Source organism: Cataglyphis hispanica, chromosome 1 (assembly GCF_021464435.1).
Source record: "Cataglyphis hispanica isolate Lineage 1 chromosome 1, ULB_Chis1_1.0, whole genome shotgun sequence".
NCBI lineage: Eukaryota > Metazoa > Arthropoda > Insecta > Hymenoptera > Formicidae > Cataglyphis > Cataglyphis hispanica.
Genome location: NC_065954.1, coordinates 12,828,397 through 12,841,478, shown reverse-complemented (window position 1 = coordinate 12,841,478; position 13,082 = coordinate 12,828,397). Strand labels below are relative to the sequence as shown.

Below are 13,082 nucleotides of genomic sequence, written 5' to 3'. Positions count from 1 at the left end.
GGTGAATGCTGACTTTTATATGATTTTCAAAGCTGTCTGATGCGCGTCTTTATTTCTTAATTTCTTTATATAACATATATCGATAGTTGATTTTTATGAGAATAACTCTATTTAATTCCACTCAGACACATGTATTAGTATTAAATGTCATGTTTTCAGAAAACATCAAACGTAATATTATTTCAATGCATTTTACGCGTTCGATGGGCGCAAAAATATCAAATCTATCATTTCATGTCAGATTCTCTTCCTTCTTCGCACATCCTTTCACGATTCTAATAAAAATATTAATTCTCTCTGCGCAGAACATTTCTTTTAAGTCCTACTCCCGCGATTCTGGACACGGCGGCTCCGAACAGGAGGATTCCCCGCGGACACACAACACCTTGACACTCGGCCACTCCGGTAGGAGACGCGGGCCGAATGACGGCAGCGAGATAAACACCGGTACCAGGACGACCGGCGGCGGTAGACGTGCCGCGATGCCATACAACCACACGTACACCGAGATCGTGGATGGTCGCAACGGCGGTGTCGGGCATCATCAGTTACACGGTCACCACGGCCAACACGTGCATCTGCCGCGCGGCCTTATCAACGAGGACGACCCGGTATACGAGGAGATTGAGCGTAGCGGCGGTGGCGGCAACGGCAACGGCGGCGTCGTCGGTGCCGGCGAGATTCAGGTGTCGGACATGTCCGACGAAGACGGCCGACGGCAGAGCGACATGAGCAGACAGTCTTCGAGGAGCTACGGCGATCATCGACCGTTGATTCCGTATTCGCCCGCCACTGACCGCAACCTGGCACATTACGGCCAAGCGATGACGGAGCGTGGCGGAAGTGCCGGCGCCAATCTCGCGCATTACGATTCGACGGAATACGGACCGACGGTGGAGCGTACCCTGAACGCCTGCTGGGAGAAGCTGCGCCGGCAGCAAGCCAGGTATGAACTCGGGGACTTGCCGCGGCTACCGGCGGCGTACGGCATGCCGCCGCAGCAGGACCACACGCGGACGGTGGCCGTTCTGGACGGTCACACCGTCGTCTGTCATCTGCAACCGCAGACGGACATGTACACGGGCCGTGGTATGCCGCCACCGTCTTACAGCGAGTGTTAGGTTCCAAGCCGATTCGAAAACTCTATCTTGGTTTCCCGTGAAGGAATGACGGACGCTCCTAAGTGACGAAATGACGTTGAATCGCTTGGACGGTTTGTTTCGTCCGGGATTACATGGTGGTGGCTGGGGATTGATAACGGTGATAACAATTCGTTCCTGAAGAGAACAATCATGTGTCGATTTCCATCCGAAGAATTCGCGGGAGATGGATATGCCGCTTTTTAGCTCAAGCATAAACGCGACAGTGTCTTGATGTAGATGTCGTCGCGTTTTAGCCATAATCGACGTATCGCGAACGTTTTAGGGAGCGCCGCTCTTGTCTCCGTTCAGGTGGAATTCTTGATCGGTCGTCTCGGAACAAACGGGACAAAAGGAAAGAAAGGATGAGAGTGAGCGAGAGAAAAAGAGAATGAAAGAGAAAGAACGAATGCGAGATTGATGGGTATCCATCTAGGCTGCCACGTTGTCCAACGGATACCCGCGTCTCTTAGGATACATCGTATTGATGTGTGCGTGAGTTCGTACTACCGCGACGCGGACTCTGTATAATAGAATTGTAGCGAACCTCTCGTTTAAGCTAAGTCGACGACGTGCCCGTCGTGGCCGGGCGTTTGGAATTGGCGAACTGAGTGCGCGAGTAAAAACCGGAACGTGACGAGTCCTGATGAAGAATAGGAGCTTTGCGAAGTCCGAAGCAACACGACGATCGGAGATTTTAAAAAGATTTATTCTGGATTCAAGCGCAATGTTTTTGTGACTTTCATACGAGCGTAACGAACCAAAGTTTTGTTATTTTGATGTTAAAGGCAGCTCGTGAAAACTTTTGCACAATATTTGTCCTATATAAATATTCGGGAGATATATTATTTTTTTTTAAATATTGATTGTTTTAATATATAAAAACTATATATAATATAATTTTTAAAAAAAATAATAGCTTTATATTTTTTTTCAACAATGTTGAATACGTTTCAGCATTTAAGATATTTATTTTTAAGAGATCTTTACTGTTACAGTTTTATTAGAATTTTCTTTATTTATTTTAAAAATAGCTATATATTTGATATATATATATATATATATATATATATATATATATATATATATAATTGATTTCAGTTTTTATAAAATGCACCTATTTTAAAATGGTCTTGCGAATTGTGAGAAATATAGTTTAGCTTTTTCGAATAAGCATCGAATTGTTTAAACAAACATACGTGCCGTATCATTTCTAAAAATCATTTCATCCAATATGTTTTCTACAGCAAAAGCATTCTAGTGTTATCGAGATTTTGATACAGATCCTATCTTCGTATGCGACGGACTTCGAGGGAGGAGATATTACGTGAACATCATCGATACTCGGCACATCTGCGTCAACCCTTCCCAGACCCGCGTCACTGCCGCATTGATTGTAACGGGTTGGGAAGGGTTACGGAACACGACAAACCGCGTATCGTAAGCTGGCATTGAGTATAGTGGTAGGTAAGTGGATTCACCGACGACTCAGTTGTCGCTCGTCCGGCAATATTAGGTGTCGCGTTGATCGTAGTATTAAACGCGGTTCACCATATACCCAAATGTAAGCTACGTGTAAATCACCATGTGTGATATACGTATCGTTTGCATCTAGCTATCTATGGCGAATTGCGTTTAATATGCCGTTAAACGTCACACCTCGTATCGCCACAATGCGACGAATGACTCGCGCGGACTCTTATCAATTTTACTTTTGAATATATATACTGTACGTATTCGGCGGGGCAAAGCTTTCCAAACATGGTGGGCGGCGTGGCTTCCCCCAACCCTTAGAAAAACAGGCACTGTAATATAGATCTAGACATATCGCCTCTGGCCGAATACGCGATCGTCAACGATGCGTTGGTGTTGTCGACAAGTCGAGGATCGACACGTGCCTATATCTTATCGCTCCTTAACGCAGGATTACAACGACTTGATAAAGGAATCGCTGTCTTACTTCGTGAGATGAGATTGCTGTAGCGATGTTCACTTCGCGCCATGGTAAAAATAGCGTTTAAAGTGACATTCATTTCTGAGAATTTAATCAAGAATATCCATGATACCATTTTTCTTTATTATAATTAAAACGGAGAATATTTTTTTATATTGTGACACAAAGTAACGCAATTTGAAGTGATCTCACCGCACGTTAATGATATTTTTTGCTTCACTTTAACGCCTCTTGATAAATATGGTATTTATGCAAAATATTTGTCAAAAAAATACATACAAAATATATTACAAATTATTTTACAATTTTAAATATAAAAAATACAATCGGCTTCAGGCATATGCATTCTGAGTTTTTGTATAGCATTGTTTTTTTATTTACCTTTTAAATATTACAGAGAGAATTATAAAAAGTTATTTATAAATTAATATTATTTTTTAATATGTAAAAGTAACAGAAAAGTAAGAGAGAAAAAGCAGAGATATAGAGATATGTTTTAAATATAATATTGAAATATAATAAAAATTATGTTATTTCGATCATATTGAGTTTTGTGGATATTCACGTATTTTAATTATTGATGTAAAGCATATAATTTATGTACGAGTTTTTTTTTTAATAATTTACTTAATCAAAGAACAAAAGTAAGAAAATTTGCCGAATCTCTCTTAATTATTTTATTTTTAATTTTGATAAATTATACAGTAAGCATTATATATATATCAGTAGATCACTGTGATTCCATATTAAAAACAATATTTTTTATCATTGACTGTATTATTCGACGTATATCGAATAATCAAAAATTTATAAACCATATTTAATCTTTAACAGTTTAAAATAATTCAACAAAATTTGTCACTAAAAGATTAAAGATTTAATAGAGAGTTGTTTACTGTAAAGATATTTTTTTTAAAGGGCATGCGAAATGTCAGGATATAATTTTACATTTTAGTTAACATATACTGCAACAGAGAAAGCCTGTTTATCGCCCCTTATGGCATTATACTTTTTATTTATCCATCTTTTTTTATCTATCTACTTACACTTTGTCTGAAGCCGATTCTATGCGATGCGGGCTTTGTTCTGACACCTGGTCCGCTCCTCGCGCGAGCTTTCACCGAGTTGTGTTTCGACGAGCGAGTAACGAGCGCGTTCTCGGCGCTGATGGCCGGAAATTAGATTTCCTCCCGTACGGGAAGAACAAAGGAGAAATCGAGGGGCAATAGCTGAAGCGCCTTTATCAGTCGTATATGGCAGCTCCTCGTCGCGCGCCGTTTTGAAACGGTACGCGTTTTAGTCCCAGAACGTTATTTTTATAAATTAAAAGATAAATATATATATATATATATATATATATATATATATATATATGTATGTATATGTATGTATACAATAACAATATATTATTATTGTGGCGAGAGAAAAAGAGAGAGAGGGAGAGAAAGAGAGAAAGCGAGAGAGGAACGTCAAGAAGGGCCCATGAATCGTACGTGGGCAGGTAAATACTAGTGATATAAGCGGATTTCCCGAACGATGTGGAAAAATGCGCGAAAATACTTAGTCACTGTTTTTTACTATTTTTTAAAACAAAAACTCGTGTATGTACGTGAGAGAACGCGTGAGTTAAGCTAACCGTGTAACTAAAAGATTCCGCGCGCGCGCTATTTATTTTTTATCATCCGCGAGTGTTTTTTATATCGCGAGCGGAAACTGTGTCGAGTGGAGGTTTGTTGTGTTCTCTAACCACCCCTCGTCGCCCTCATTGACAGAAATCATGAGAATCTTTGTCGGGCAATGTTCTGACGGCAAGAAGAGTATTGAAAGTGAACTTTGATAGTCTTCTTAATACGGTACATTGTGGATGAAACTACATTGAATTAACTATATAATTAATACTTGAACATTTCAAATATTTTTTTGTGAAAAACGTGTTTATACTCGCTTATGAATCGTTTATTCCGTTTATTGTATACATCTTATTTTGCAACGACTATTTTTTTAATTTGTAATAAAGTATAACAAATAACTAGAACAGATTTTATTAATTGATTCGAAGATCTCGTTTACTTAATTCGAAGAATTAAAAATAATTTAATTAATAATGAAAAAATTAGCAAGATAATAGATTCAACGTATTTTTGTCCGCTTTGTCACGACTTCGTGATTGTTTGATTTATTTTTTGCTCGTGTGAAACACGCATATAGGAGAATTGTAATAGTGATAATTGCGTTAAAGGTACCAGCTATATTAAGTGTGTATAAATATGTCTCGAGCAGACTAATATATTATTGCTCATTCTGGTGTTTTCGAAACATGTGTCGATGATTTTTCAAAGTAACTACAAGATGAAAAATTTCAGCATATTGGTGACCTTTACAGACATTGATTTGTCAATTATGTAAAAGTTATTTGTAAAGATATTATACCTATAGGACTTCTGTAACCCCCACTCTCCGCATCTGACTAATTGGAATGATCAAAATATATATTTTATCCTTAATGATATAAGAGGCGACTATTATTACGTATTGATTTATAAAAAAATAATATAATAATTGATTAATATAATAAATGATTTAACTCTCGAAAGAATTTAACATAATCATCTCATTCAATAAAGATAAAGTCTCTAAAATAAAAAATGAAATTTATGAAAATTATTAATCAGTTATATCCTAGCAAAAACAAAGCATCTAATGATTTCGGATATCAGAATAGTCGCCTCTGAAAATTATATCGCATTATATAACATGAATATTGTAGAGAAATAAATCGTAATATATAATTAAGATCGTCGACATACATTCATGAATCGAGTAGGTATTTGATTCGATGCCATTTCATTGTCAGAGCTATTCTTTTTTTTTAAACCGCGATTGAATCGAGACTACGAGCTCCTTAGAGTTTAAGTTTCGCCATGATTAATTTACCAGTGAGCATAATTACATCTCGAAAAAGCTAGCTTATGTATAATTTTCTACGATCGAAAACTGTACGACCCTCAGCCGTATAACATCTAATTGCCAAATAATTGTTGCAAGCATTCACATTCCATCCGTTTGACATTTGTGCGAGCCTAAAAAGAGAGAAATGGCTGTCACGGGTTCGAAAGTCGATCAGTGTATTAGACGAGACCAGTAGTCCGTATTCTCGACGCATCTTTAGCACTACACGACGAATCGAGAAAGAAAATCAAACATCCGTACTTAGCGCTGGGTCCGCGACAAGCACAGTCGTGTTTAATCGGAAATGTGCGATGATGAGAATGAGATCGGACGTGTCCTTGTTCGAAGTGTCCCGACTGCGGCGTCTCGATTTTCCCGACTAAAGTTTAATCGCGTGCACGAAACGGACATTACACGGGGACACGCGAAGCGTTATCAATGTTACGAATGACTCCGAATGCGAGAACCGTATGTACATAATGTAAATAAGGCTTTGTACATGTTGAATACTTGTAAAGTGGAGCGCGAGCGCGAAAGATCGAGAGAGCTGAGAGGATGCGAGAGACTCGGAGATAATGACCGATAGAAGATGCGGAAATAAAGCATACCTTAGGCTAAGCGAGTTTACTTAGTAAGTAGCGAAGCTATTACGAGCTATTATTATCGGTGACGTGGCGTGGAGGACGCGCAAGGCGAATCTTAATTTAAGTCTCAACGCGTATTAGTTAATGTGTAAATAAGCGAAGGAAGTAAAATATTAAAGAGCCCAAGTAATCGTTGGATATTTATAACGAACTCTACTAAAGTAGGTCGACTGACGGAAGGATAAACGAGACGGCTGGAATCGAAACTCGCGAAGTCCGTCTTAGTCCGCGAAATTATATTTAAAGTGATCCTTTTTGTGTGTCGTGCTCTCTCTTTGCTAGAATTTATTTTGAATATAAAGTTATATTTAAAGCGATCTTTTTTTTCCAAGATCTGTTTTAAGTATAAAATTATATCTACAGCGATTTCTTATTTTGTTCTAGTTTGCTTTACTTGTAAAATTATGTTTCTAAAGCGAATGTTATAAGAAAGGATCGCTGCAAATATAGTTTTACCTTTAAATTGAATTTAACGGATCTCGGATTTTACGGATTACGATCTCAGATATCTCGATAAAACCTGAAAAGAAAGAAAGAAGCACAAGACAAAACGTAATCGTACACACTCGTCCACATGTGTATCGCTGCGCGAGAAAGGATCAAAGGACGAGGAAAAAATACGTGTACGGCGTTGATTGGACACGGACAGACGATGTACAGTGCATGTTTTATCCTTAGCCGTTTTATAAATGTAAATATCTTCCGCCTCTCCCGCTCACACTATCCTTTTATCCCTTCTCCTTATCCTGGCCCGTTTTCTTGCGGTAAGAGCGCAGCCCTTAAAGATTAATTGATCGTTCCAATTGCGATGTTCCTTCTTTCTTCGTAACGATTCTTTACTTTCTCGCTCCATCTCCAAATCTTTCATCTCTCTCCTTTTCCATAAAAGTCTCCTAACTTTGTCCTGTGAGATACTTAGCGGATAAGCTTTCGTTTCGGAGTGAAAGAGACGAAAATGCATTGAGCGAAGCCAAAATTCTCCCGTCGAATTATCACCACTTTTCAGAACAATTTCGAGACATTTTGGAGCCTCCTGCGAAGTGATATTTGCGTCCTATACTGTATATATTGTAATTTACTGTGAGAGAGTAAAAGATAGCGAGAACGAACGTGTTCAGTGCGCGAAAATTACTTTAAATCTTTTTTACTTCTATTTTTTCGACAACATTGTGATCGCATGGGGCATCAAAATAACGGTCTCTGCAGTAGGCGCGATAATTATGGTAGTTTTGATTCTTATCCTATCATTGGTACCTCCATTACGATGGATGCGACTGTTTAAAGAGTTGCTGATATTTAGAGATATCAATAGAGGGAAAAAGTTTAATAAACCGCTCCTTATCATCTCCTTCTCCCAAATCGTCGTAACACTCGAATCGAAAGCCGCGAAATCGTTGACTTTAGAGTTCACACGATCGCATAGAATTCGTACAATTCTGTGATCTTACTTTTTACGTTTTTCCTTCGTGATGTAAGTGATACTTAACGCTAGAACGCTAACCGAAATCATCGATACAGATATCTCAGACGCGTGCCAATTTCTTACTAATTCAGGTATATTTCTTATAATTATTATAAATAAATTATATCAATAACTGAAAATCATTGATATTATATTTTGTTTCTTGGTTATTGGTTTTGTTTCTAAGTATTTTTCATTTTTTTTTTTTTTTATATAGTTTTGAAAAAAACGCGCGAGATATCGTGTGTCGTTTACCAAGGTGTTAATACTAATTGCCATTTATGTTATGTTAGCGTCCTAGAGTTTAAGAGAGACGCAGTCTCGTCCAGCACGCACACACTTAACAACAAGCGCATGAATTTTCTGTACTATGTCGCCTGCCTGCGCACACTGAAAAAGAAAGTTTAACGAAACAGAGGAGGAAGGATAAAGAAAAGGAAGAAGAATGTAAAGCCTAGGTATCTCCGAACTAATAAGAGCCTCCGTTTCTTGATTTTTGTATGCTTCTTTAAAACTGTCTGATACAAGAAAAAACAAAGGATAAATAAATGTGTACCAATCTCTGAATAAAACACAGCCTGCCTAAATCTTTTCTTCAACCTAAATAATAATTGACATTTTCGGTGAGAATCGAGCGTAGTTTATAATAATTATATCAAGAGATTTTTTTATTTAAAAAATTTACGAAAAAGTTATTTATAAAAAAATAGATTTTAATTATATATAATGTAAGAGATGCAAAAGAGTATAAACTAAAAGAGATGAATACATTGAATACAGTTGATTTACATTACTTACGTTTTTAACTTATATGATTTATATGCCGATTAGAAGATACTTAAAATATATAGTAATACATAAGAAATATTTACAAATAAAAACTTTATTTAGCGCCATATCTAATTAGAATCTTGATAACATCATTATGATTATTCCTTTGAGCTATCATTAGAGGTGTTATCCCGAAAGAAGCTTTGCAATTTACATCAATCAAATTGTGCTCCAAAATGTATTCAACAGCTCCCGAATTGTCAGTCAGCGTAGCAATGTGTAGAATAGTTTGACCGACATTGTCTACAAGGCTGACATTAGCCCCCAGATGTACAATGCATTTCGCTGCATTCAGGTTTCCGTGCTTTACCGCCTCATGAAGCGGCGAAGAGCCTGAAGAATCCTGTACGTTCAAGAGATTTGCACATGATGCGACGAGCAAATTAATCACTCTCTCATGGCCATGAAATGCTATAATTGAAGCAATTGAAAAATTGAAATGAGTCATGTTGCAAATCGAAATTTATAAAAAAATGAATAAATAAATAAATAAATGCACTGAAATTAATTGATAATTCAGTCTTATATATATTGCTGATTTCGAAACGAGTACTGCTATTTAATTTAATAAAATGTATGAAAGTAATAAAATTATTGAAAAAAAAATATTAAAGCAAATTAAAAAAAAATAGTATCAAATATTATTTAATACAAGAAATAAATTTTTAGAAAAAAATGAATTGAAATATAATTTAAAAAAAATCTAATAACAAGTATAATATTTTATTAAATGGTTACAATTTTCTAGATTTTGATTTATCTGAAGAAAATAGATTCTGAAAAATAATTTTAAAATAAAATAAAATAAAATAGTTGATATAATATAAAAACATTACGTGTTTGGTGGATAAACTCTTCAAGCAGTTCTATACCTAGAGAGTTACCGGCTGCTTTAACTACTGCGGATTCTTTCATCGATTCGAAATAGAATTCTCTACTGAGGATAGTCGCGATTTCTGTAATCTTCTGTTAGTATTCTGTTTTCTTAATTTTGATATAATTGAAAGAATTTTTAATTGCGCGCGATCATAATCTCTCTCACGGTTTTTAACATTATTTTTCTCTATAAAACTATTACAATATTTATATGTATTATATATATATCTATATATATATATATATATATATATATATATATATATATATATATATATTGTGTGTGTGTGTGTGTGTGTGTGTGTGTGTGTGTGTGTGTGTGTTGTGTGTAAATAGTTAATAATTTTTATATTATTTATAATAAATTTAATAGAAAAATGAATCCAAAAATCAATATAAAATGTATATAATTACCGGCAATATGTAACGCGCTGCGACCATTATTGCTTCGATCATCGATGGACTTTGGCGAATGCTTTAACAATAAATCGATAGCATTCTCATCACCAGCTCGACAAGCGATAAGTAACGGAGTCCAGCCGTCTTTATTGCGTAAATATGCATTAGCATTAGCCGCTAAAAGAGCACTGATGCACTGACAAGCTGCTGGTCCGTTTTTGGTGCATGCCAGCATCAAAGGAGTCCAGTCACCGCGCTTTAAAGCATCCACTGATGCACCTTTTTGAATCGAACGATGGTATAATTATTTAGTTAGTATCAATCGGTTATGTATCCCTCCGTTGCAATTTGATTTAATATAATTTACATTTAATAATTTATATGAATTATAATTTAATCAAAAAGTATAAAACAAATAAATTAAAAATATAAACAAATTAATTTTTAAATATACATGATGTAAATAAAGAATTTAATAATTTATATTTAAATATTTTGTAAGAAAATATAAATGAATCGAATATTTAAATAAAAATATAATTGAATCGAATAAAATATTTTTGTATATTTTTTTTGTATTTAATTAAAATCAAATTATGAGATTTATTTACATGACAAATGATTAATTAAAAAATAGAGACAAAATACCTTTTTCCAGTAAGTATCTCAAAACTTCCTCTTGTGCAAATTGTGCAGCTTCGTGCAAAGGTCTCTTCATATCTTTGTTAGTGACATTGACTGCAAATCGCGGCATATTGAAACACTCGCACAGATATTTTACAATACGTATATTTCCAGCTCGTGCCGCCACATGTAGTGCGGTATCGCCAGATGTCGAGTGGCAAAAGTCGCTCCAATCGCGCACTCCATATGTTTCAACGAGAGTTTCCACTCTATGGATGTTTCCACTTTGACACTCACGTAGGAAGTTGCGCGACAAGTTAGATAGCTCGGCGGTTGCAACATTATTACACATGTTTTGTTAAAAAAGAAAAATATTAATTTTTACCTCAAGAAGCATTTCAAAATATGCAGAAAATTTCGAGTAAAAACCGAGTGATTGGAGCAAAAACCAACAGACGTTCTTCAAGATTTAACGACAATAACAGATGTGTGCTGTCACCAAACGATCATTCGCATAAACTTATCAGACGATCGATGAAAGAACAATTCTTTTACGACAAAATGTAAACATCGTGATCTTGTTTACTGGCAATCGGTCATATCAATCGTTTCCAAATGAGAGAAGTAATTTATTTTAACAATAAATATAGATATAAATATAGATATTATTTGAAAGAGGAATAAAAGTAGCTATATATAAAAATAAAAAAAATTTATTTTATTTAAACTAGAAATTTCTTGAGGCATAAAAAAATATAAGATACATGCAAACATACACATACACAAACATATGCGTACGCATGTGTGCACACATGCACACCCACACACACACACAGGTTTATATATATTATAGACAATAGTATATAAGACTTAATATAGAGAACAGAGATTAAATAATTACAGAAAAAAATAACTTTTGAATACAAGATCTATAAGAGAGAGATAATGTTCTAAATTTTATATAATATTAAAAATGCAATATAATTGAAAGAAGTACAGATTATTTTTACATCAGAGTTGCAAATAATGCTACGAATTTATATAATTAAAAGAGCAAAGGACACATACATTGACATCTATATATTTTTATTTTTGCATATGATTTCCTAGTTGTGTACTAGAGAAGACGTAGCACACAAAACGAGGCTAAAGGAACAGAGACCAAGGACGTGCAGCACATAGTCGGACTCCATTATGAGGTGTAGGCATGTCAAAATTATCATACATATTGGCTGGCTAGATGCCGACATGAAGATATGCTTGTCCGATCCTGAAACGTTCGATTATTTAAACAAATCGGAGCGATACGATCGCGGTCACACCCATTACTTTAATGCGCCCCGTGTAGGTATTCTCGTCCAAGTGAAAGATTCCGTACATCATGACCAATCTTTGTGCGTTTTGATATGCATTTGATCATCCTTTCTTAATCAATTTATTTCTAAAATTAATATTAAAAGCTGTATATAAATTCTTTTGACGCTTCTCGCTATTGATTTAAAAATAGAGATAATTACTGGAAATAAGAAATTAATATTATCAGACTGCGTAAAGCTTGAATGACATTCCCACAATTTATAAATATCACAAAAGAGGGAAAAAGCAATTAAGAGCTAGTACGGTTTGAGCGCATATTTTATAAATATCTTTTTACTTTTTTTATTTATTATTTCACTCTATAATTTTTTACGCCTATATATATATATATATCTTTTATTAAATCATTTATTTATTATTTAGGAACAATACTTTTTATACTATACTTCTCATAAAATTTACATGTAAGCTTTTTTCTTTACACAAATTATTTGCACTTAATTTTTACATCATCGTGTTAAGGCTTTCACAACAACGTTCTCATTCAACGAATATTACCGAAAGCGATACACGGGGGTGGACGGGGTGTGCAACCTCACCGCAGGGTGCACAAATGAAACGATCCCTGGGGTGAAACGCGAGCGCGTGAGCGACAATTTCCCCGCGTGCACGCGTCGAAACGAAATTCGTGTCGCACGAAAATTACGAATAGGTAGGTAGATATATGCACGCGCTCTCTTAACTCTCGCATATGAATAATAAACGAGGCGCTAATGCGCGCCCCTTTGACACCCCTGTTTCTCTTCGTCTTAACCGAGTCGGCGTGTCCGAAAGCGCACAGTAATCAGACAACCGCGGTTACATCATTAATTCATTCGCTCGCTTTA

General features: G+C 35.7%; 2 protein-coding genes across 4 annotated transcripts in view; one reads left to right on the top strand and one right to left on the bottom strand.

Moving 5' to 3' along the window:
- Window positions 1–1,973, top strand: part of LOC126848404 (latrophilin Cirl-like) — a 398,190-nt gene extending 396,217 nt beyond the window's left edge. For 2 of the 3 annotated variants that reach the window (XM_050589334.1, XM_050589423.1), the window contains one exon: window positions 306–1,973. In XM_050589334.1, coding sequence (XP_050445291.1) covers window positions 306–1,121 — 816 coding nt within the window. In that variant the 3' untranslated portion in view covers window positions 1,122–1,973. The remainder of the gene's footprint in view (window positions 1–305) is intronic. The other variant, XM_050589511.1, reaches the window with a different exon arrangement.
- A 2,455-nt stretch (window positions 1,974–4,428) lies between these two features.
- On the bottom strand, window positions 4,429–11,382 carry LOC126850255 (ankyrin repeat domain-containing protein 16-like). The gene is made up of 3 exons (XM_050593110.1): window positions 10,903–11,382; window positions 10,270–10,533; window positions 4,429–9,390 (listed from the first exon to the last, which is right to left on the bottom strand). Exons 1-3 carry the CDS (start codon window positions 11,228–11,230, stop codon window positions 9,032–9,034), a joined length of 951 nt encoding a protein of 316 aa, XP_050449067.1. The 5' UTR covers window positions 11,231–11,382; the 3' UTR covers window positions 4,429–9,031.
- Between the last annotated feature and the right edge of the window lie 1,700 nt (window positions 11,383–13,082).

Bases quoted from the DNA above. Each gene is read 5' to 3' on its own strand.
- LOC126850255 (XM_050593110.1), bottom strand. From the start codon at position 11,230: ATGTGTAATAATGTTGCAACCGCCGAGCTATCTAACTTGTCGCGCAAC. The intron at 10,534-10,902 runs GTATTTTGTCTC...CGATTCAAAAAG, and splicing joins GAGATACTTACTGGAAAAAG to GTGCATCAGTGGATGCTTTA. The intron at 9,391-10,269 runs GTAATTATATAC...CTTCAATTATAG, and splicing joins CAGCGCGTTACATATTGCCG to CATTTCATGGCCATGAGAGA.